Source organism: Pygocentrus nattereri, chromosome 2 (genome assembly GCF_015220715.1).
Source record: "Pygocentrus nattereri isolate fPygNat1 chromosome 2, fPygNat1.pri, whole genome shotgun sequence".
In the NCBI taxonomy this organism is placed as follows: Eukaryota; Metazoa; Chordata; class Actinopteri; order Characiformes; family Serrasalmidae; genus Pygocentrus; species Pygocentrus nattereri.
The window spans coordinates 34,448,476-34,475,276 of record NC_051212.1 but is presented as its reverse complement, the minus strand read 5'-3'; the positions used below and the strand labels follow the sequence as shown (position 1 = coordinate 34,475,276).

At 38.0% G+C, this 26,801-nt stretch overlaps 1 protein-coding gene across 1 annotated transcript; it reads right to left on the bottom strand.

Moving 5' to 3' along the window:
• Window positions 1-834: 834 nt before the first annotated feature.
• LOC108436134 (delta-type opioid receptor-like) lies at window positions 835-15,179 on the bottom strand. Its single transcript, XM_017712421.2, has 4 exons — window positions 15,093-15,179; window positions 11,048-11,356; window positions 6,140-6,492; window positions 835-5,528 (listed from the first exon to the last, which is right to left on the bottom strand). The coding sequence occupies exons 2-4, from the start codon at window positions 11,281-11,283 to the stop codon at window positions 4,996-4,998; spliced, it is 1,122 nt and encodes a 373-aa protein (XP_017567910.1). The 5' UTR covers window positions 11,284-11,356; window positions 15,093-15,179; the 3' UTR covers window positions 835-4,995.
• Between the last annotated feature and the right edge of the window lie 11,622 nt (window positions 15,180-26,801).

Below are 26,801 nucleotides of genomic sequence, written 5' to 3'. Positions count from 1 at the left end.
GCTCACAAACATCCACAGAATCAACTGAGCAGTGGAAATAAATAAGATAGATTAAATAATAGGTAAATAAAGCAGCTACGGTGAAACACCTAGTGGTTATGCACATTGGCTAAGTACTCCAAAAAAGGGTTCCATATTTTAATACATTTTTCCAGACTACCAGACAACACATATCCTCTCAACGTGCAACACATTTGCTACTTCCGTCAGCCACATTTTAAACGTAGGTGGGATAGTCGACTTCCACAGCCTTAAAATGATCTTCTTAGCAACTATCACACCATATGTTATAGCAGATTGTATACAATTATCAAAATATTGAAATGCCATGGAAAAACCAAACAAAGCCATTTCAGGGTCAGGAGACAACCTTAGACCATATACTTCCATATAGAATCTGAATATATCACCCCAATAGGTATCAAGTTTAGGACACATCCAGATTGCCTTGCCTCTGGGGGTCCAGGCAAAATTTGCAAAACAGGATCCTGGGAGGAGAGGGATTGATATGAAGGTATATTCTGTTGAATATAACTTCTTATCTGTATTAATATACGAGTTTGAGATTACTTAATGCAACTAACCTCTAAGACTGAACTGTATAGCTGTTTCTTTGAAAAACTGAAAGCGTTTCTTGAAAAGGCAGAAAGCTATATCAAAAGCAAAGACGCTTAAAATGATATTCTATTTAGTTGTTGAGGTGTCCATGTATTTTTTTCTTGTTGTTTTTTTTTTTTTCTGACGCTGAAAAAATAATAACTTATAATTAATGGTTGTTTTGACTGGAAATGAGATAAATAATAAATGAAATATAAATAAATGAAGGATGGCCTCTGAGTTTTACACAGAACTTTATTGGCATTCAGTCTAACATGACATATTATCCTTGCTTTGGTTATTCACATTTATTTTAAGTCAGGCAGAAGATGATTTACACAAGGAGACAATGTGAATCTTGCTGTTCAGCTTTTAAATCACATACTCATGCACTTCTGCTTACAACAATGACAAATGTGAGAATGCTGCTGATTCCATGCAACAGCAGATTTAAATTTTGTTTTATTTCATTAACATGTCCAGTAGCAGAAACTGAAGGCACGCCATAGATTTAAACAGTAACTGGAAAAAAGCCAATTCTCTTTGTAACACACACACACACACACACACACACACACACACACACACACACACACACACACACACACACTTGTCCTCATTTTTTTTCATTGAACTATATAGTAAACACTCACATAAATATTCCAAAGAAAACATTATTAACATATAGAATATATTAATTCTTGTTCTTACACTAATTTGATCATAAATTGTCTTTTTTTTAGATAAAAGAGATGGCCTGTGAAAAAACTGTTATGGGCAGTAACAGAGCATAAAAATATCTGCTATTTACATCAGCACTAAAGATGACAAGATGAATTTTTATTTATACTATTTTACGGTATCGTTTATTTATTTGCTGTTGTCTCACAGCAAGAAGGGCCTGGGTTTGATTCCTGGGTGCGGACTAGGGTCCTTACTGTGTGGAGATTGCATGTTCTCCCCGTATCTGCGTGGATTTCCTATAATTGGACATGCTAAATTGCCTCTAGGCATATGTGTCTGTCTGTCTGTGCGCCATGCGACTGGCGACCCGTCCAGGGTGTGTTTTGCCTTCCGTCCAATGACAGCTGGGATAGGCTCCAGCATGTGACCCAGAAGGATGAGCGGTTTAGATGATGTGTGTGTGTATGTTTATTTATTTATTATAGCATTCACATCTTGAGACATTTCATAAACCCAAATGCGAGACATAATTCAGACATAATTGGAGCAGTCTACAAAAATAAATCTCAATAAATATAAACAGCCTAACTGCAGCAAATACATGCAAATCCTAATAATACTGTACAAGGGCTCATTCAGGTCATTTAAATTACACATATCATAAGCAGGAACTGCAATACAAATCCACTGTAAATGACACGTATTTAGTCTTAGATAGATTTTGAATATTACACAATACATTCATATGTTCATGCGGAACAATAAAGTAAAAGCGTATAGTTCTCACAGTTAAAAAACCCCAAAACACAAACATACTGAAACATTGCTAATACATTAGTATTTACATGCAGTGAGTACAATAAATATTTGTTGGTGCTGTTGATGCTGTTTACAGGAATGCAGACGAGAGTAATACACAGCAGAGTGTGTAAGTAAATGAACAGTGATGCCATTGTTGTTGTTTTGTCTCTGTATGGCTGTGGATTTAAAATGAAACCATGACTGTGAGGTTAAAGGTGTAGAGTGTTAGCTTTAGCTGCGGTTTAGCTGCACTCATACTGAATCCTTTGCTTAAACCTCCTAGGCTTTGTTTGCAAATCCAATCTGCTGGAGTACAGAGCCAGAACACAACACATGATGTCATTGCCCAATTACTTACAGCTTGCACTCTGTAGTTCTATCTACATGAATTTACATCATATATTTCAGTGACGTCACACTCTCACTGGCATTATGTAATATTTGTTGTTCGAGCTGGGGATTTCCAGCATGTTGAGATTAAGCCCTCTGCCAAATTTTAAAACGTTTAGGTCAGGATTTACATAAACAAAGAGATGACACAGGTTTGCTCCTTTCTTGTTTGTACCCACTCTTCCACATGCACGTGCTCTTATACTCAAACACACGCACACACTAACCTTTCTTTCTCATTACTCTTTTTGACCCTCCAGCAAAAGGCATGAGACAGATTTAAGATAAATGTAAGATGTTTATGTGTAAAGTTAAAGAGCCCATATCCTATCTCATAGACTTCCCTGTATTGTGAAACACTCCTTATAACTTCGCTGTGAATGGGTGTGGCTAAACTGCTATAGGCTGTAAACATGTTTTTTTATGACTTCACAAAAATACTAAGTTCAACATTTGCTCTTTAGTCTCCATAACAAGGTCTTTATGGAATGGGGAGTGCATTTTGGAACAATGCTTACATACTTCATCAAACTGTTTCATTCCAAGTAAATAAGTAAGTAAGTAAGTAAGTAAGTAAGTAAGTAAGTAAGTAAGTAAGTAAGCTAGCAAGTAAGTTGGGGGTGGGATTGTCATTTTCCATGATCTGGATCTCTTTTTTTTTAAAGATCCAGATCATGGAAAACAACAAGACATATTGAGGTTATTCCAAGACATATTGAGGTTATATGGGCCAATTTCAAAACAATTTAGGCTAATTGGATGTAAGCACATAAATAAATGCCTCACTGTATGACCTGGGACTTACTGCCCTATGAACTGTCTAAAAAAACACATTTACAGAGTAGCTTATGTTAAGAAATAATTGTTTAGAGCTCTGTTGTTGTGAATATACTACTATTTCATAGTGATAAATAAAGCAATAAACCAATGTGTAAGTAAATTACATGAAAATGTGCAGTAATAAATGTTCTGTATGTGCATGGTGAAAACTACGCTGGAGGGGTCATGGATCCTGGCCTTTAAAGTGCACTTATATCTGTATATAATACAGAAAGACAGGAACAGTGCAGGACTGCCATTCAACCGCATGATCACACTGCTAATGCAGGATCAGCTACATCAGATCTAAAGACAAACGCACATACAAAGATCTTACCAACAAATGTCCACACAAAGACGGATTAAAAATAGATGATGCTCAGTACATGGAAATCAATAAACATAACAATATACGAACAGAAACATGTGATAACAGCCTCTATTGGTAAAAGAAAGACAGAAGAGAGAGGCATCCATTTTAACTAGAAATGGAACCCAAAATCCCTGAGAAATACAGTTTCACAGTTCAATCAGCTTCATCCATCCTTTTCAATGTGAGTGATATTTACAGGTATACATTCAATGCATATGAAGAGTATACATTTTTGTGTGCCATAGGTGATCAGGATGAAGAAATGGATGTATATATGTTTAAATGAGTTTCCGGGTTGTAAAGAGGAGAGAGTTGAATCAAAGCCGGATCAACTTTTTCTCTGAGGTAACTCATGAGCAAGACTGATGCAATTACATGCCTCTAGAAACAAGTAAGGGCAAAAGAAATTAAGGATGTAAAAATGCATCTGAAGGTGGCAATTTAATTGTATCAATTTTAGAATAGTCAAATTGATTATAATTGATTGTTTTAAAGTCTTTGCACACTTTTTGGCAAAAATAAAATTCTCAAGCCATTTTCAAATGTCAAAATGGAAAATGTTGGTGTGCTGTTTTTATTGTCTATTTTCCAACACTGTGTAAATAGTCCCTCCAGTCATATTTGTGTATTCAGTGTATTATTAATTACAAAGCACCTCACAGATATGAGCTTTGTTGCAGTAAGTCACTCACGTTTAGCAGGCTGAAGACTATCCACAAGGGTGTGCTACAACTAGCTTTTGGTGCTTAATAAAACTGGTGCTTTGCATCGTTGACACTCTGTGCACTTGATTAAAACTATTCTCTATCAACCAAGTTAACTATATCAAATCATGGTGAAATTTGAGGTACCATGATTCACTTAATTGTTTCCTAAAAGATAATAATCAGTTGTTGTGAGGTCAGAAATTTTACATTGTTATTGTCCTAGGAGCACCTTGTATTTCTGAAATGAGATACAATGTCCATTCGCCAAGAAATGTTTGCACAATGTACACAAGGTGTTTTACAACAAGTAAAAAAAAGGAGTTACTAGGCTGTAATGTGACAGTGACAGCAAATCTGTTTTATCCAATATGTTAATCAAAAAGCAAAAACAATTTTCACAGCCACAGGTAGAATTCCCAACAGCCTCCAGTTGGCTCTAACACCATCACACTTTTCCTGGTGTAACGTCATGGCATGTCTGTCACAGTGCTCCCTGCTCTCAGCCAGTCACTCCAATATTGACAGTAGTCTTCATGATCAGAGGGTTGATGACACCTGGGTCAGGCCAAGTGTGTTTGAGTCCTCCTTTCCTGTCTGGGTAATGGAGGACAGTTCCATGCCTAGTCATGCCGGCTTTGCAGTCCGCGGGGGGCTCTCTTCAGCCTGAGGGAGCTGTCTGCCTGCAATTCTCCCTCCTCTGCTACCTCCCAGCCCTCTATCCGCCTTTCCCCTTGCCGGCAGACAGAAGTCCTTAAAGCATCGCTTGAAATTCTCATCCAGAAAGGCATAGAGGATAGGATTGAGGCTGCTGTTGGTGTATCCAAGAGCAACGCACAGAAAGTATGCAGCCATCACTGTTGTGGTCTCAGGAATTGCCACTATGGCTTTGAGCAGAATAAAGATATGAATGGGAGTCCAGCAGATGATGAAAGCTGCCACAACCACCAAGACCAAGCGGGTGATTCGGCGAAGGTTGCGGTCTTTCTCGCGAGAACCGGAGAGTAAGCGGACACTGCGGAGCCTCAGCAGCATGAGGGAGTAACAGACGCTAATGATGAGGACGGGGACAATGAACGCAAAGACAAAGACGCAGATTTTCATCAAGGTGTCCCAGTATTCATATGGGTCAGGAAACTGCAGCGCACATTCTGTGGTGCCTGCAAAATAAAAAAAGAAAAGCGTTAGCAGGCCCCAAATCAAGAGGTCATTTAATGGGATACCCTACCAACTCCTTCATCACACTTTACTAAAAATCCTTTAAAAAATCTCTGACAGTGTATTTATGACCAATTCTATACAAGAAGGAAGTTCTTCAGACACCTGCTCTAGTTATTCAGGTTTCCTAAGTGGCAGTAGGAAGGAGGAAGAGATATGGATTAAAAAAAAAGAATAGAGCAGAGAAAGAAAATTGATGTGAGATGAATGAAAGGAAAGAGGGCAGGCTGACGTAAAAGTCTGCTCTAAGACAGGGTCAATATAAAGTCTCCACTTTTAGATCTGAAAGGGTCAGAGCTGACACGTTTCCTCTAAATGATGTTAAGCCAGCTGAAAGACCACATCTTTGTCAAATTACTGCCCACACAGCACCACAGCACGAACTGCTCAGCATGCACAGAGGAAAGTATTAACTGCCAAGTTCTGCTGAAATGACCTATAGGTCAGCCTCAATTGAATAGCATTGCTCAGCATCACCAGACCTGTGTTTACATGTCACTGAATGCAAAATGATGCGCAACCTCAGAGGTCTTCTGGTGCTATCAAAACTCACCATTATTGGTCTGTGTGCCCCCTAGCACCATGGCTGGCACTCCTGCAGCTGAAGACAAAACCCAGATGCCCACATTGATGCATTTAGCCATGAGTGGTGTACGGAAGTCCAGTGCCTTGACAGGATGGCACACGGCCACATAACGATCCACACTCATCATGGTTAATGTGAAAATGCTGGTAAACATGTTGTAATAGTCAATGGAAATGAAGACTTTGCAAACAATTTCACCAAATGGCCAGGTGTTCAACAGGTAGTCTGTGCTTTGGAATGGCATTGTGGTGGTAACCAGAGCATCAGCTAAAGCCAGGTTGAAGATGTAGATGTTGGTTGCAGTCTTCATTTTGGTGTATCTGAGGAGGGGAAAGGAAGGAAGGGAACATTTGATATTCAAGGCATCATATCACTGTCACTGTAAACTCTGTGGAGTGAATACTGCTGCAACGTTCAGAGGACACTGTAGAAGGACACAGTCAATAATATATTCAGCAGCTAAACAAAACACTTTTTAGTATATCACAAGAAAATGCAAATTTTCACATTGCAAGTGTCACATTAAATGAGACATAACTGTCCAAAAATAATCAGTCAGTTTCATTTCAGACCTTTTTAAATGTGTAAACACTCACAGCTTACTTTATTCTTTAGTTTTTAACCTCATTGAAATGCAAAATACTCTCATTGTGACATTAATACAACTTAACTTTCATATCCCCTCACTCCATCTCTTTCTACATCAGGCTTTCCATCTTTTCATCACACACAGATGCTTTAGTCTTTTCCCCTTTGTAAAAAGACAGTCAGTGGCAGTACATGACAATGGTTCATTTGTAGTCTCGCAGTGAAAAGTATACCATAGCGATTAGGAGAGCGAAAGAGAGAGACAGGGGGCTTGATTAGATCTTTCTGTGTGAAGTCAGAGCGACAGATGCATCTGTTCATGAGTTCCTCCCTCTCATTCATTCAGTCTCCTCACTTACATGGAGAAAAAAGCTAAGAAAACACATCAAAATTGCTGCCAAAGGCTTATGCTTATAAAAAGATATACATAAGTAAAAGTGAAAGCATAATTAATATCAAAGGAAAGACAGACAGGATTTATATTTAGTATATATAGATGGCCTGGCAGGAGTCATACAATGTACATAATCGGTCCACTAGCTAATACTGTGTAGGACTGAAAACTGAATATTGAACCAAAGGCAGGCTAGACAGAACTGCACTATTAAACAAGCATAGGGGAAAACGTGAATACACTCCCGGCAAAAAAAAAAAATAATTATAATCATTTTTGAAACTGAGATTTACCAGAAATTATTCAGATCTGATATGAATCGTTCCCCATTATGAAAAAAAGCCTAAAATAAACAAGAGAAATATTCCATCCTTTGATGCAGACACACTCTGATTTTCAATTACAAAATGTGATAAAAAATCACTTCAACAAAAGCATGAAAAGGAAAGCTTTTTCAACAACTTACTAGAAAATAACACCAATCTGATGTAATAGCCTAATCAATATGGTTGAGAATAAAATTAGCTGTCAGTAACCATGGCTATGCTAATAAAGCTTCAATCAGGAAATTGGCAGAACAGCACCCCAGGACTAACACTGACTTCAGTCCTTTAGTTTTAATGGACAGCATAATAAATGTCCCATGTTTGAGTGATGTTCTGTTCCTCACAACCCTCTGTTTTGGCAGTAGTCAAAGAAGAAACCAGACGATTTCAAAACATCCTATACTTTAAAGATTCCTTAAGAAAAAACATTCTTCATTCAAAAATTACAGTGAAGAAAATAAGTGTTTGAACAGCCTGCGACTTTTCTTCTCCCACTTAGAAATCATGGAGGGGTCTGAAATTTTCATCTTAGGTGCATGTCCACTGTGAGAGACATAATCTAAAAAAAGAAATCCGGAAATCACAATGTATGATTTTTAGATAATTTATTTGTGTGTTACTGCTGTAAATAAGTATTTGAACACCTGCCAATCAGCAAAAATTCTGGCCCTCAAAGACCTGTTAGTCCGCCTCTAAAAAGTCCACCTCCGCTCCACTTATTATTCTAAATTAGAAGCACCTGTTTGAGGTCGTTAGCTGCATAAAGACACCTGTCCACCCCACACAACCAGTAAGACTCCAACTACTAACATGGTTAAGACCAAAGAGCTGTCCAAAGACACCAGAGACAAAATTGTAGACCTCCACAAGGCTGGAAAGGGCTACGGGGCAATTGCCAAGCAGCTTGGTGAAAAAAGATCAACTGTTGGAGCAATTATTAGAAAATGGAAGAAGCTAAACATGACTGTCAATCTCCCTCGGACTGGGGCTCCATGCAAGATCTCACCTCTGGCATATCAATGATCCTAAGAAAGGTGAGGAATCAGCCCAGAACTACACGGGAGGAGCTGGTCAACGACCTGAAGAGAGCTGGCACCACTGTTTCCAAGGTTACTGTGGGTAATACACTAAGACGTCATAGTTTAAAGTCATGCATGGCAAGGAAGGTTCCCCTGCTTAAATCGGCACACGTCCAGGCCCGTCTTACGTTTGCCCATGACCGTTTGGATGATGCAGGGGAGAAAGTTGGGAGAAAGTTCTGGGGTCAGATGAGACCAAAATAGAACTTTTTGGTCTTAATTCCACTCGCCGTGTTTGGGCGACGAAGAATGAGGAGTACCATCCCAAAAACACCATCCCTACTGTGAAGCATGGGGGTGGAAGCATCATGCTTTGGGGGTGTTTTTCTGCACATGGGACAGGACGACTGCACTGTATTAAGGAGATGATGACCGGGGCCATGTACTGCAAGATTTTGGGGAACAACCACTTTCCCTTAGTTAGAGCATTGAAGATGGGTCTAAGATGGGATGCTTAGACAGTGTGTATGTGTGCTGAACACTGGTTCTGAAGAGCCTTTTTCGTAGTCAAAACCACAAATGTGTTCATGTACCCTGTTACAAATGCACTGGGTACACTAACCATAGGACGAATACATAACATGTTTAGCTAATGCTCATTAGCAGTAGTGGGCTCTACATTTCCACTCTCATGAGCAGGTGGTGCACTAACATCCAGCTCAAGACTATATGCAGATCACAATGCAGATCACAATCATTAGCCAGGTATTCTAACTACTATACGTACACTATTTCTCCAAATATTTATAAACACATCTTTACCCCAAATTTCTTCTGGAATCAATAATATTGATAAGGACTTTGTCCTCTCTTTGCTGCTTGATCTCTACTCTTCTAGAAAGGCTAGATTCTGGAACATTGCCATGAGGACCTTATTGCATTTGGCCACAAGGGCATTAATAAGGTCATGTACTGATATGAGATTATTAGTTCTGGATCAGAAAATGCACTCAAGCTCATTACCAAGGTGCTCAATGGTTAAAGTAACCATTAAGTAAGTAAATTTACTAAATTTAGTAATTTAGTAAAGCACCTGGAAGCCTTTACACATATATTGTAGAAAATACTATGTAAATAGGTTATATAAAACATTGAAATATGAATTGGTCACTTGAGTGCCAGCATACTGGAAGAAGGCCAGAAAAGGTCTACAAATGTTCCATCCAGTAGGTTGTGGCTAATATCACCTCACAGAAATACACAGAAATAATAACAGCTACTGCAGTGTTATCCTGGAATTGAGTTATGTTGACTGTTTAACAGGAAGATTCTACCTCTACAGCTTACGTATGCTTTGTCGATTGTATAGGAGAGGATGTAATTTCATCTCTAACCTTTGAAATTCACATTTGCAATAAAACTTAATCAAATAATTGAGTGCTGATGCTGTAACTTATTAAACTTTGTGATTTAGTGCAGGAGTAAAAAAGCAGCTATGGGATACAACATCAATTTAGTCTTTGTCAAGTTGCACTCAAAAATAAGGATCAGTCTTTAAGATGAAGAGGCACAGCAAAAACTCATCTGCCCCACAGAGACAAATCAGCAGAGGCTTGGCAGATGATTTGACGTTTTCGTATTGACAGGTTTATATTGATAGGATCTATGAAGGATCACCACTGAGTAATACCTGTGTGTCTCAGAGGAAGACCAGAGATTTTCTCTCTTGAACTTTTTTCTTTCTCTGGGTCTTTCACCAAATCTAAGTTTTGATTTATCTCACAGCTGACTCATAAATAGAGCTCTGGCTGGAGGCTTCTACAGCTGTGCTATTAAAAAGTCCTGCATCAGCATTCACTGAATTAGAGAAGGGAACTATCACTTTAAATCACGCACACACACACACACACACACACACACACACACACACACACACACACACACACACACACACACACACACACATATTCACTCACAACTGGTTTCTGTCCAAACACAGGCTGCCAATATGAAAAAAAAAAGAAAATAATGCTAAGAAAAGCATGCCTAGCATATTTTAGGCAATGTCACCAACTGCAGTAATCACAATAAATAACTGACATGCATGCATACATACATAAATAAAGTCTCTTATGCCACTTGCAACAGGCTTACACAGAATCCATTTCTACACAAATACAAATGAGATATTAAAAACAGTACAGATAGTACAGATACCAGGACTTATAGCCTACATCTTAGATTTTAGGCGATTTCATGTATTTGCTACTGTTGAAGCTACATTTCTACAGCCTAAATGCATGAAACAATTAACATTTCTTCCAGAACTAGACAAGTGAATAAAAAACAACGCTGCACTAGCTATGGGGCCTTCATGCAAAAATTCAACTGCAACAGCTGTCTGGAAAAGACAATCTGATGAGACTGATAAAAATCTCATGTGTGATATCAGATGCCACATATGAAATTTTTATAAGATTTATGTTGAAATGACCATATTATTTTGTCCAGTGTTCAGCAGTCGGTGAAGTAAACAAGTGCACCATACCTGATAATGACGAACATGACAAGACAGTTTCCCACCAGTCCCACCACAAACACCACCGAGTAGACGGCTGTGATAGCCGGACTGAGGGGGGACAGGGGCTCCGGCTCTGGGGTCCATCCAGGGCTGGGGGTCATGTTCCGGGGCTCAGGGTCTCCAGACAGGGAAGAGTTAAACTCACAGTCATTTGGGGGAAGGCACTTGTCTCCCTTAAGTATTTCCACCAGGTTTGAATCCATGTTTGAATCCAGGTGGCGTGAGAAGATTAACTAAAATGATGATGGAGGTGGCTTCAAGAAACCAGCGTAGCACCTGGGGAGAATCAGTAAAGAAAAAATTTAATTTGGATACATTTAACTAGAGTTACACAGCAAAAGAATGGCAGATTGTTACTTTACCACTGACAGGGTTTTATAAAAACCTACAGTGTTCCTTTAACTCTGTCAGTGTTCTATTAACCCCTACAGCATTTACTGTAGCCATAATGTGCTGTATTAACCCCTACAGCATTAAATGTAGTCATAATGTGTTGTATTAACCCCTACAGCATTAAATGTAGTCATAATGTGTTGTATTAACCCCTACAGCATTAAATGTAGTCATAATGTGTTGTATTAACCCCTACAGCATTAAATGTAGCCATAATGTGTTGTATTAACCCCTACAGCATTAAATGTAGTCATAATGTGTTGTATTAACCCCTACAGCATTAAATGTAGCCATAATGTGTTGTATTAACCCCTACAGCATTTACTGTAGCCATAATGTGTTGTATTAACCCCTACAGCATTAAATGTAGTCATAATGTGTTCTATTAACCCCTACAGCATTTACTGTAGCCATAATGTGTTGTATTAACCCCTACAGCATTAAATGTAGCCATAATGTGTTGTATTAACCCCTACAGCATTACATGTAGTCATAATGTGTTCTATTAACCCCTACAGCATTAAATGTAGTCATAATGTGTTGTATTAACCCCTACAGCATTTACTGTAGCCATAATGTGTTGTATTAACCCCTACAGCATTAAATGTAGTCATAATGTGTTGTATTAACCCCTACAGCATTAAATGTAGCCATAATGTGTTGTATTAACCCCTACAGCATTACATGTAGTCATAATGTGTTGTATTAACCCCTACAGCATTAAATGTAGCCATAATGTGTTGTATTAACCCCTACAGCATTTACTGTAGCCATAATGTGTTGTATTAACCCCTACAGCATTAAATGTAGTCATAATGTGTTCTATTAACCCCTACAGCATTTACTGTAGCCATAATGTGTTGTATTAACCCCTACAGCATTAAATGTAGCCATAATGTGTTGTATTAACCCCTACAGCATTTACTGTAGCCATAATGTGTTGTATTAACCCCTACAGCATTAAATGTAGTCATAATGTGTTCTATTAACCCCTACAGCATTTACTGTAGTCATAATGTGCTGTATTAACCCCTACAGCATTAAATGTAGTCATAATGTGTTCTATTAACCCCTACAGCATTTACTGTAGTCATAATGTGCTGTATTAACCCCTACAGCATTAAATGTAGTCATAATGTGTTGTATTAACCCCTACAGCATTAAATGTAGTCATAATGTGCTGTATTAACCCCTACAGCATTAAATGTAGTCATAATGTGTTGTATTAACCCCTACAGCATTAAATGTAGCCATAATGTGTTGTATTAACCCCTACAGCATTAAATGTAGTCATAATGTGTTGTATTAACCCCTACAGCATTAAATGTAGTCATAATGTGCTGTATTAACCCCTACAGCATTAAATGTAGTCATAAAGTGTTGTATTAACCCCTACAGCATTAAATGTAGTCATAATGTGTTGTATTAACCCCTACAGCATTAAATGTAGTCATAATGTGTTGTATTAACCCCTACAGCATTAAATGTAGTCATAATGTGCTGTATTAACCCCTACAGCATTAAATGTAGTCATAATGTGTTGTATTAACCCCTACAGCATTAAATGTAGTCATAAAGTGTTGTATTAACCCCTACAGCATTAAATGTAGTCATAAAGTGTTGTATTAACCCCTACAGCATTAAATGTAGTCATAAAGTGTTATATTAACCCCTACAGCATTAAATGTAGTCATAATGTGTTGTATTGACCCCTACAGCATTTACTGTAACCATAATGTTTGTATTAACCCCTACAGCATTAAATGTAGTCATAATGTGTTGTATTAACCCCTACAGCATTACATGTAGTCATAATGTGTTGTATTAACCCCTACAGCATTAAATGTAGTCATAATGTGTTGTATTAACCCCTACAGCATTAAATGTAGTCATAAAGTGTTGTATTAACCCCTACAGCATTAAATGTAGTCATAATGTGTTGTATTGACCCCTACAGCATTAAATGTAGTCATATTGTGTTGTATTGACCCCTACAGCATTAAATGTAGTCATAATGTGTTGTATTGACCCCTACAGCATTAAATGTAGTCATAATGTGTTGTATTAACCCCTACAGCATTAAATGTAGTCATAATGTGTTGTATTAACCCCTACAGCATTAAATGTAGTCATAATGTGTTGTATTGAGCCCTACAGCATTTACTGTAACCATAATGTGTTGTATTAACCCCTACAGCATTAAATGTAGTCATAATGTGTTGTATTAACCCCTACAGCATTAAATGTAGTCATAATGTGTTGTATTAACCCCTACAGCATTTACTGTAGTCATAATGTGCTGTATTAACCCCTACAGCATTTACTGTAGTCATAATGTGTTGTATTAACCCCTACAGCATTAAATGTAGTCATAATGTGTTGTATTAACCCCTACAGCATTAAATGTAGTCATAATGTGTTGTATTAACCCCTACAGCATTAAATGTAGCCATAATGTGTTGTATTAACCCCTACAGCATTAAATGTAGTCATAATGTGTTGTATTAACCCCTACAGCATTAAATGTAGTCATAATGTGCTGTATTAACCCCTACAGCATTAAACGTAGCCATAATGTGTTGTATTAACCCCTACAGCATTAAATGTAGTCATAATGTGCTGTATTAACCCCTACAGCATTAAATGTAGTCATAATGTGCTGTATTAACCCCTACAGCATTAAATGTAGCCATAATGTGTTGTATTAACCCCTACAGCATTAAATGTAGTCATAATGTGTTGTATTAACCCCTACAGCATTAAATGTAGTCATAATGTGCTGTATTAACCCCTACAGCATTAAATGTAGCCATAATGTGTTGTATTAACCCCTACAGCATTAAATGTAGTCATAATGTGTTGTATTAACCCCTACAGCATTAAATGTAGCCATAATGTGTTGTATTAACCCCTACAGCATTAAATGTAGTCATAATGTGTTGTATTAACCCCTACAGCATTAAATGTAGTCATAATGTGTTGTATTAACCCCTACAGCATTAAATGTAGCCATAATGTGTTGAAGTGACCCCTACAGTGTCCATTTAAACTTGATACAAATTAAAGCCTCTGTGGCGTTGCATAAGCTGTATAGTGTTGAATTAACTGAAATAGTGTAAATACATTGTTGCATTAACACCTAGATGTTAGGTGTTAAATGTCCCCCTGCTGAACTGACCACCAGTCCATTTAAACCCTGTAAAGCACTGAAGTGACGTCTACCCCGCTGTTTTAATCTTTCTAGTGTTTAATTAACTCCGACAGTGTTGTACTGACACTTGCAGTGTTGCATCAACCTCTCTGGTGTTAAATTAAACCCATACAATATTGAAACCCTTCCAGCATTGATAATCAGTATTCAATGTCAGAAAGGGGATCTGCCACAGTGTTGAATTAAACCTCACAGGTTTTAACTGGTTCTGAAAACCGAGTTATTTCTTCGTCGCTGAAACAGGAGCTAAGCTTTACATTAAAGTTCAACACTCCGCTTCATCCCTTCACAGCTGCTCCGTCACTTCAGTTCCTTCCAAAAAACCTTACACACAACATTTCAGTCATTTTCTCTAACAAATCGTGTTTCTGTTTCACGACGGTCTTATAAATGTGATGTTTACTCTACCTGGTTGCTGTAGCAACAGACGCCGTTGATCGCGCGGGAAACTTCGCTTCTGCCTCTGTGGTGTGTGAGCGCGAGCGGGACTGGACGGAGCCTCGAGTCTGTAGAGCGCGCCAATATCCCCCTCCCCCTCTTTCTCTTCTCCGTCCTCCTCCTTCTCTTCATCCTCCACCTCCTTCTTTCCTCCCAAACATGACATCAGAGGTCCTGGCCGTCCCCGTCTCACCCCTCCTCTCGAACCGGGTGATACTGCCTCGAGCCACAGAGGCTCTGCGTTCTTCAAACACAAACGCGGTGCGGGCTTTATTAGATCGCTCCGCTCAGCTAAACAGCCTGGACGTCTCTTCTACGTTCCGTTTGAAGGGTGTCGTTGTCAGACAACCTGTAGAAAGATACACCAGTTCACTCACAGTCAGACAGCCGTGACAGTCTGAGTGGCTAAAGCTGTCTGGAGCAGAGAACGAAGACTTCAGTAATTCAGCATTGCAACTTCCAGAAACCATGAGTGTTTTGGCTCCTGGTGGTTTTAAATGTGTTGATATAACTGAATGTGTTGATATATAATGAAGCTTGTAACAGCTGACTGATTCTAAATGAATTGAATGGTTTCCTGATGGGATCTAAGGGTCTTCTGCATGAAACTAGTGCTCTCTATTGGAAAACTTTAAGCCAGTTCTCATTAAAAGCAAAACCCATTAGGCCTTGATCCTAATGATTTATAATGGTCCTTTTTCAGCGGGGTAATAAAATAATCAAAAGTGCCCTCACGAAGAAGAACGAGGGTTTGATCTATAATCATGATCAAGTCAAAAAGGGAGACATTTAGAACACAGCCTAAAACGAACCAAACCAACAGCCAAACAATGCCATGCCATGCTTATATGAATTTGACCAGGGGCGCCCAAACATTTGCATACAGCAGTAAATAAGATCTGATGAGTCCCAGTGCACAACAAAAACCATGCAAACAAAAAGGAGGAATGCCATATAAAAGTGAATTATCACTGAATAAAAAATGATGTTTCCTCATTATTGTTATGTCACAAACAAGGCCCTCCACTCCGCCCACTAGATCACATGTTTACATTAGACTCCCTGTTCAGGATTTCAGAATTATGCATGAATAATAAACATGTAATGTCACAGGTGGGAAGGTTGTGTTTGAAAGCCATTAATGAGCTTCGTTATGAAAAAGAGGAAGGAAAATAGACATCAGGGTCCCAATAAATAGTTCAGGGTTGTCGCGACATAGGCCACAGTGTCATTACACCCCCCCACTGATTATGCCACTGCACACTCACTCAGAGTTCAGGTGTGATGATTCATCAAAACAGGGCATGATTCATGTTCAAGTAATGTTTTTTCATAGACTGACACATAGTTTGTCTATATTTGGACAATTGCCTGTTGATTTTCTCTGAGCTTAAAGTACCTACATTTAAAGAACCAAATAACTGTGAAGTCTGATACTGATTTTGGTGTATACTGCTTATATATATATATATATATATATATATATATATATATATATATATGGGTATATTAAATATATTGTCATAGTCAACTTCAAAATGATTGACGCTATAAAAAAATACAAAATAAATTATACTCACATTATTCAGTTGTTCCTAAAAAATGCATCGAGACATTTTGCTTTGAGAAACTGATTAGTCCCACCAACAAAAACTTATATTAACTTTTACACCCAACAGTTATTTATTTATTACTTATGAACTTCTAGTCAAACTATGCTTTATTGACATTTTTGTGACCATGATCTTCACAAAAAATGTCACATATAAAAAACAGTGAAGAAATAAAAAGATTACTCATTTGTTTAAGCTGATTTACATTTATGGCATTTGGCTGACGCTCTTATCCAGAGCGACTTACAATTTGGTCATTTTACACAGGCAGGCCAAGGTGGTGTTAGGAGTCTTGCCCAAGGACTCTCATTGGTATAGTGTAGGGTGCTGCCTTGGTGGGGGATTGAACCCCAGTCTACAGTGTAGAAGGCAGAGGTGTTAAGCACTACACTATCAGTTAGCTGATATATCATTAAATGCATTTGCTCATTTTCATTGTGTGGAAATAAGGTAAGATAAAATGAGATAAGATAAAATTCCTTTATCGTCATTGTACAGTGTACAATGAAATTGAGCAGCAATCCAACTGCACTTTACACACAAAATAATTAAACATAAGGCTAAAATACATAAAGTGCAGATTTAAGAATAGTAGTATAAAAATTTTAAATATGAAGAAAAAGGACTATAAAACTAGACAATAGACAAGTGAGGTAGCAGTTAGTTATTGCACATTCCTTGGATAAGTTATAGAGTTATATAATATTGCACAGAAAGAATATAGATTGCACACTTGAGAACAAATAGTGCAGTGAATGAGTACCAGAAAATGTGTATAATGATGGGAAGTCAGGTGAGGGAATACGAGTGTGCGCTTATTAGCACTTGCATTAAAACCACAGGCAGACAAGGCATGTGAGGACAAATCTATGTCTATTAAAACAGGAATAGGCAGGAAAGGGTGACAACCAGTGAGAGCAAACTGTGACAATATGCATGATATTTTTGACTGTTTCTCAAAAGGAGTGTAACACCCCATCACACTATATATGACATATACACAAACACAACGTCAAATAGACATTTTAGATCCATAGTAACACATGGCAGAATGGTTTACATAATGAAAAAAATCTTTTCAGTCTGAAATAAAATACTGGTTGCAAATAACCCCCAGTCATGTTATCACTGAACAGCAAATTACAAATTTGATATGACAAAAACTTCACAGTCACAATGGAGTTATTCACAAATGTGAAGGCAACTATCCATAACATCCATTACTTATCATTTTAAGCTTATTAATGGAAGTTTCAACTTGGAATAATTTGTTGAAAGTACAAAACATTTTTGGCAGGACTTTGTGATGGCTTTTTGATGGCCACTCTATTACCTTCACTTTGTTGCACTTGAGCCATTTTGCCACAGCTTTGGAAGTACGCTTGGGGTTAGTGTCCATTTGGAAGATCTATTTGAAGCCAAGCTTTAACTTCCTGGCTGAAAGTTTTGAGATGTTGCTTCAATATGTCCACATAACTTTTCTTCCATGCCATCTATTTTGTGCACCAGTCGCTCTTGCAGCAAATCCTCCAAACAACATGATGCTGCCACCCTCATGCTTCACAGTTAGGATGGTGTTCTTTGGCTTTGGCTTTCATCCGTGCATATCAATAGTCATTATGGTCAAACAGTTTTATTTTTTGCTTCATCAGATCAGAGGACATTTCTCCAAAAAGCAAGATTATTGTGTCCATGTGCAGCTCTAACCTGTTTTATGGCGGTTGTGGCTTCTTGCTTGCTGAGCAGCCTTTCAGGTCATGTCAATATAAGACACATTTTACTGTTGAGGCTTTACTTGTGTACATGTTTCCTCCAGCATCTTTACAAGTTTGTTTGCTGTTGTTCTTGGATTGATTTGTGTTTTTCACACCAAAGTACCTTCATCTCTAGGAGACAGAACATGTCTCCATCCTGAGTGATGACTGCACTGTCCTATTGTGTTTAAACTTGTATTTTTTCATTTCATTGAAGAGCTGAATGTGGTACCTTCATGTGTATGGAAATTGCTACAAAACATGTACCAGACTTGTGGAGGTTCACAATTCTTTTTCTGATTTCTTTTGATTCTACCATGATGTCAGTCAAAGATGCAAGTAGGTCTTGAAAGTAGGCCTTTAAATACTGCCACAGGTCCACCTCCAATTAACCCAAATGATTTCAATTAGCCTTTCAGAAGCTTCTAAAGCCATGATATCATTTTCTGGAATTATCCAAGCTACTTCAAGGCACAGTGTATGTAAACTTCTGACCCACTGGAATTTTGACGTGAATTATAAGTGAAATAATCCGTTTCTAAATATTTGTTGGAAGAAATGCTTGATATATGTACAAAGTAGATCCTAAACAACTTGTTAAAACTATTGTTTGTTGATTTGGAATCTGTGGAGGGGATAAATATGAGTTTTGAATGACTTTAAACTAAGTGAATGTAAACTTGTGACTTTGACTGTACATGTAACCTAGCTCTTCATTTCTCCTGAGTGAGGCTGAGTGTGCTGTTCTTTCAGAGTGTCTTTGATTGACAGGGAACTGGTGCTTGTCATTAAGCCTATTAGACATCCTTGATTATTTTAAAGACTCCATTTATCCTAAGTGGTACTGCAAAATTGAAATGAATTAAGTCTCTCTTTTTTGGGTTTCCTGTGGTCTCGATAGCAGGCAATCCTTTCTCAATACATTTAGATTAAATCTATAGTACTGTACAGAGACCACCATTTAGCCAATAATTGCCAGTCAAAATAACTATTTCATAAGTTATTTATTTTTCTGATGTTTTTTTTTTTGAGAAGATTAGATACAAAAATTCATCCACTTGTGTAAGAAAGAGGAAGGTCAAAGGAAATTTTTGGAAAAACAGGAGCTGAAAATGAGTCAAACACTTGAAAGGGTCAGTGCCTAAATTAAATTCCTAAATTACGTATTTGATCTTAAATCCTGTTTCTGAATATTATTGGTCTGTTAGCTAGTTAGCTATCAGACAGCCTACATTAATGAGGGAAAAATGTAGTTTTCTTTTGCAGCATAATCTCTATGTGTAGTATTGGATATTGGTTTTTACTTACTTTGTCTTGTGTCATAGAGAATTGGTTGGATGTTATTGAGTGGGTTCATTTCACAGTAATGCCACCCCCACCATGAAAATGAATTGGCTATTTTATCACTGAAATGCACAGAAAACAACTGATTTGTTAAAATGAACTGAGAATGCCATAACTACTCACCATTGAATGTGTTTGTGATTACTTGGATTGTGAGAAGCAGAAAATCCAGCCACTTTCTGAAGACTGAACTTTGCACTGTCAGAAATAAAGGTACTGTGCTGGTACATTTTTCGTACATCATGATACAAACAATGTAATGTACCCTCAAAAGTATAACAGTGGTCCAACTGTATATCTTAAGTGTTTTCCAGAGGAAACGGCGCCCTTGTACCCTTTTTATAACCTAATTCTTTAAAACAGAACCACACAGTAAAAAACCTGGAGACAAGGTATTAGTCTCCAAATTAAAAACTTAATTGTAATACACTGTGTTACAATTATGTTGCCTGACTAAAGGTACTGAAGACAAACACGTAAAGGTACCACACCAGAGAGAGTTTACACTGAGAATGTGAAGGTGAGGAAAAATATTCCTGGAGAGTCTCCAAAAAAAAACTGTAATAAAACTGGACACACTAAGTGCAAAAACATTTAAATTATAGTGATATATATATATATATATATATATATATATGCGCTTTTTTGCTTTAATGTGGGAATGTAACACTCCAACTGATGGTGAAAAATGAATAATTGAACTTAATGGCCATTTTTACTGGAAAATAAATAAATAAAGGGTGGTATGCTGAGTCAATGACTTTGCTTTCTGTGTTTCATTGTATTCAGCACACAATTACGACCAGCCCGTTTTCATTGTACCAGCCAAATACATAGTGGTGATCACATCATCACAATATATTTTATGTATTTCACCATGCCATGTGTCTTTGTGTGTGTTCCCATGTTGTCACTCACCTGTGTCACTCAATAATGGGACTGCAGTGGAGGTGAACCTTATATGCATTGATCACACAGGGATGCTTTTCAAGCAGTAATGAGTTGAAATGAAAGCACAGGATATTCTTAGCACATTCACTTTGCCTTCTCATCAGCACAGACAGGACACACAATTGCGTGGAACTCAATCACAGACACACTAGACTATTTTCTCACTGAGTTGCATAAAAACAATTTAGAAAGAAATTAATAACTTGGCTTGATTCTGTAAAGCCAACCTGAAATCAAAACTGGACATTGTACCTTGCTGGTTTGTGTCCCTGGGTCATATTAAGCATGCTTCATCCTATCATTTAAAACGCAGAATTCTTGTTTTGCATAATCTTTGCTCCAAAAGTATTGTGTTTTACTGCCTGTGAAACATTCTCAGATTTTTGTTTAGATCATCATGCACTGGCAGTTGGAAAAAAATAATATTAACCAATATATCACGTTAGCTCAGAGAGTATTCCTGTTACTGTGTTTCCCTCACAATGTGATAGGATTTTCCTTTTATGCTGACTTTAAACTTTAAAATGCATTATATGCATTTACAAAAGAAAACCCCAAACCTAAAACAGATCTAGTGACAAGAAGCACAAAAACTGAGCTTGTTCTATACATTTCAGTCTAAGTAATTGAGGCTCAAAGCATTTAAAGTTTAAATGGGATTAGACACGTTTAGCAAAGCAAAAAACAATAAAAAAAAACTACTAAAATTAGAAATCAGCTAATATTATGCACTTAGCACTGAACAACAATAGTGATGTGCATATCGCTGTTATCGCTGTTGTCAGAGGAAAACCTCTTATCTCTGTTTTTGATGTTTTTCAGTTTTTGACCTAATTTGAGTATATCTGTTATCCTTTACATGTATGTAAATTTCATGATGAATGGACTAAAAGAAATGATCTAAAATGCCTTGGAAAAATGTCTGGTTCCATTGACTTACATTAAAAGTAAAGTATGTTTTTTCCTTCTCCTGTAAAGTTACCACTATGGAGATTCATGGTTTTGTTCTGACAGCAACAATATGTATGTGTGTGTCTATATGTGTGTGCATATTTATGTGTATGTGCGTGTGTTTGTACATGTTTGTGTAAATGTGTGTGTGTGTGTGTGTGTGTGTGTGTGTGTGTGTGTGTGTGTGTGTGTGTGTGTGTGTGTGTGTGTGTGTGTGTAAAAATGACATAAGTGTCATGAACATAATACATCCCCACACATGTTCTTCTTCTTCTCAGCATAGATTCATCTCATGCATCACTTTTTATCACTCACTCTCTCCATCACACTCAGCCCACTCACTCCCTCCATTACATAAACACATGCATCATTCACTTATCCTCATTCACTTATTCTCACATGTTATTGTAAAGGTAAATCAGGCAGAGCAGAGATAATGAGCTGTACACTGTGTGTGTGTGTGTGTGTGTGTGTGTGTGTGTGTATGTGTGTGTGTGTGTTATAAAGAGAATTGCCTTTTTTCCAGTTACTGTCTAAATCTATGGCGTGCCTTCAGTTTCTGCTACTGGACATGTTAATGAAATAAAACAAAATTTAAATCTGTGTGTGTGTGTGTGTGTGATAAATTGCGTGAATGAATCTTACTGCGTGTCCTATGAACAGATTTACACACACAGCAAAATTAACATGCAGACGCTCACGTTTTCTTATATATATATATATATATATATATATATATATATATATATATATATATATATATATATATAATATATTTTAAAGATATATTTTATTTGAAATAGAATTTAGTAACATTGGTTCTCATTACTACTGCTGCTGTTCATTGCTACTTTATTAAACCCTTAAAATCTCAGCTTTTTTACATCCTAAAACTCTTATTCAGCACATGGACCACAAACTGGTTTGTAATTCCCAAATATAAAAGGACCATCTGGCAGCTTCTTTTCATTTATGGTTAAACTCATTTTCCAGGACACTTTTATTCATGTATTATAAACCTTTGCACAGCTCTTACCTAAGCACAGGGTCTGTGGTGTGATTAATTTCTTTTAATTCATATCAGTACATTGTATTAAACCACCAATTATCTATAAATGAAGAAACATCGACTCTCTGTTTTAAAAGGAAGATTTCAAAATGAGCAGCCCGTTATATGTAGTTATTAACTTGATACATTAGTTTCTAGCTATCAGCTTGATAAAGCTTAATAAAGACTTAATAATAGACCCTCCCAATTTTGTGCCAAAGGCTGTGATGTATAACTGATATGAAACTGTTTCTTTCACCCTAACTGCTTTATAAAGTTCCATTGCCTTACATTAAATGTAAAGTAGTTTTTTTCCTTCTCCTGTAAAGTTAGCATTTTGGAGATACAAGGTTGTATTCAGAAAATAAGTTGCTTAATAAAGTCATAAAGTACTACAGGGATATTATGGGAAGCAATGCCCCTTATACTTAGGTGTTACCTAAAATTTTGTGTCATTTTTATTTTGACCATATTGTTTTTTTTTTTTTTTTTTATATAATTCGGGTCATGTTTACATCACTGAATCACTTGAACTCCCTTTATGCTTGCCATTATTAAGCTTAAGGGTTATTATCTACTGTGAACAAATGTTATTAAACTAACATATAACATATGTAGTTATAAATATTTCCACTTATACAGCACAGATCTTTAGATATTAGGCATTTTAATTGGTTTATAGTTTCTGTTCTGTAGTTCTGTTTACAGTGCAAACCCTGACACTGAAGGTGCTGCATATGAAGTAATACATATTCCTTAGCCATTTCTCTGATCGGCTGATAAACTCCTCCCTCCTCACAACAAAGTGTCCTGCCTGCACATATTACTTTTAAAAGATTACATTTCTCTTATTACAGACATTCATTACAAGTGAAACCTACATCCCCCACAACAGGATATTAACGTTATAAGGCTTAACGTCATACAAACCAATTTCATTCTGGAATGCCTGCAAACATCATGAAGCCTGAAGCGAGTGCACATCTTGGTGTAAGACTCGTGCGTGGGTCACTAATTGGCTGTTTACTAATGAGCCCAGTGTTGTATAGGTTCTGTTTTCAATATAGCTCTCCAGGAAATGTGCTGAGTAAAGGGTAGTATAGCAGCTGACATTGGCTTGAATATTACTGCCATAAACAAAGCTGTTTTCTGGTTGTCGGCTTGAAGTGCTGTTGGCTAACTGTCAAACAAGGCCTTTCTTACTCACATTATATTTTAGCTAAAAAACATGGGGGCAGTTTTTGCCAGGCATATGCATCCATTTAAGGTAGGCATAAGCAAATAGCAGCTCACAGAACTGAAGCCCCACGCTGTGCACATTTTAGTGCTTTTCCTGCTTTCAGACTCCCACTTCAACTCAACTGGTTAATGAGCTGATTAGTTGGAATGGGGGTGATGGGAACAAGAAACAGCTCCAATTTGCAGGCCAGGGTTACTCTTTTCCAATGAAGGGCAGGACCAATATTAGTTTTTCTGGAAGGTTCTATAAAAAAGCTTGTTATGTTTCCCCTGGAAAACATGCACTTTAATAGTACATTGCTGAAAAAAATAAAGGGAACACTTAAACACAATATAACTCCAAGTAAATCAAACTTCTGTGAAATCAAACTGTCCACTTAGGAAGCAACACTGATTGACAATCAATTTCACAGCTGTTGTGCAAATGGAATAGACAACAGGTGGAAATTATTGGCAATTACCAAGACATACTCAATAAAGCAGGTGGGGACCACAGACCACTTCTCAGTACCTTTCTGCTTTCTGGCTGATGTTTTGGTCACTTTTGAATGTTGGTGGTGCTTTCTCACTCGTGGTAGCATGAGACGGACTCTACAACCCACACAAGTGGCTCAGGTAGTGCAGCTCATCCAGGATGGCACATCAATGCGAGCTGTGGCAAGAAGGTTTGCTGTGTCTGTCAGCGTAGTGTCCAGAGGCCGGAGGCGCTACCAGGAGACAGGCCAGTACACCAGGAGACGTGGAGGAGGCCGTAGGAGGGCAACAACCCAGCAGCAGGACCGCTACCTCCGCCTTTGTGCAAGGAGGAACAGGAGGAGCACTGCCAGAGCCCTGCAAAATGACCTCCAGCAGGCCACAAATGTGCGTGTGTCTGCACAAACGGTTAGAAACCGACTCCATGAGGATGGTATGAGGGCCCGACGTCCACAGATGGGGTTGTGCTCACAGCCCAACACCATGCAGGATGCTTGGCATTTTCCAGAGAACACCAGGATTGGCAAATTCGCCACTGGCGCCCTGTGCTCTTCACAGATGAAAGCAGGTTCACACTGAGCACATGTGACAGACGTGACGGAGTCTGGAGACGCTGTGGAGAGCGATCTGCTGCCTGCAACATCCTTCAGCATGACCGGTTTGGCAGTGGATCAGTAATGGTAAAGGCAGGTAAAGCCCTCCATGTGCTCGCCAGAGGTAGCCTGACTGCCATTAGGTACCGAGATGAGATCCTCAGACCCCTTGTGAGACCATATGCTGGTGCGGTTGGCCCTGGGTTCCTCCTAATGCAGGACAATGCTAGACCTCATGTGACTGGAGTGTGTCAGCAGTTCCTGCAAGATGAAGGCATTGAAGCTATGGACTGGCCCGCCCGTTCCCCAGACCTGAATCCGATTGAGCACATCTGGGACATCATGTCTCGCTCCATCCACCAACGCCATGTTGCACCACAGACTGTCCAGGAGTTGGTGGATGCTTTAGTCCAGGTCTGGGAGGAGATCCCTCAGGAGACCATCCGCCACCTCATCAGGAGCATGCCCAGGCATTGTAGGGAGGACATACAGGCGCATGGAGGCCACACACAATACTGAGCCTCATTTTGACTTGTTTTAAGGACATTACATCAAAGTTGGATCAGCCTGTCGTGTGTTTTTCCACTTTAATTTTGTGTGTGACTCCAAATCCAGGCCTCCATTGGTTAATAAATTTGATTTCCATTGATGATTTTTGTGTGATTTGCCTTAAAGTGGAATCACACAATATATCAAGACTTAGACATAATTAAATGTAAACAAAGTCATTAATGTTGTTTGATATGAGAAGCTCCGTTTTAGAGGAACTTGCCAAAAGAACTGCTCATAGTGGTGGTGATAGGAACCAGACAGAGTTCAATGCCTTTAAAAAGCTCCCTCACAGAAAGTTATTACATGAAAACATTACAAATATACTGCCAGATGCCCAAGACATTGTTTTGAGATAAGCTTTTTAAATCCATTCATGCAGGGCTTTGTAAAGCAAAATAGTTCCCAAAGAATTTTGTTCCTCTAGATTTTCAGATTTTTCTATTATCATCATTACATAGAAAAACTCACAAATCATAGGAAGATTGACTGGTTGTTTTGGAAGGTAAAGAAATCTAATTTTGTAACTTTTTTGTTTCAGTGGCTAAATTATGCAGAAAATAATAATTAAAAAAATTGGTGGAATTCCACTTCAGTGCTGTCGTCTCAAAGAGCAACAATTCTTAGTGATGTTCAAGATGGAGAATTAGTAGCCAAGTTCATGAGGTTGCCATGGCGATAAAGGAATGGCTTACAGTCCCCCAATCCGACATGTGTGAAAGAGAATAAAGGGATTAAAGAAGCTAGAGAGAAAGAACACAAGAGAGAGGATAAGAATGTGTACTTGTATGCCAGACTGCATGTAGATTAAATGACAAGGATAAAATGATTATCATAGCTATCTCTCTCTCTCTCTCTCTCTCTCTCTCTCTGTCTCTCTCTCTCCTCTCTCTGTCTCTCTCTCTCCTCTCTCTCTCTGTCTCTCTCTCTCTCGCTGACACACACACACAAACACAGACACACGCATGATCAGACTTCATACTGTAATGACATTGGATGTGTGTTACCTCTGTTTGTATTTGTATGCTGCACAACATTCATGCTGCCAGAAGGTACATCATTATTTCTTATCTGAATGATTCTTATCTGAAAGTATTTCCCCCCTTTAGTTATAACCTATTATTTAAGTAATTGTGTGGTAATGAGCAGCACATAACCATCTC

Excerpts from the sequence above, each read along its gene's own strand:
- LOC108436134 (XM_017712421.2), bottom strand. The coding sequence starts at position 11,283 with ATGGATTCAAACCTGGTGGAAATACTTAAGGGAGACAAGTGCCTTCCC. Across the intron at positions 6,493-11,047 it reads GTCATGTTCGTCATTATCAG|ATACACCAAAATGAAGACTG; the intron begins GTATGGTGCACT and ends TCCCCTCCTCAG. Across the intron at positions 5,529-6,139 it reads GGGCACACAGACCAATAATG|GCACCACAGAATGTGCGCTG; the intron begins GTGAGTTTTGAT and ends TTTATTTTGCAG.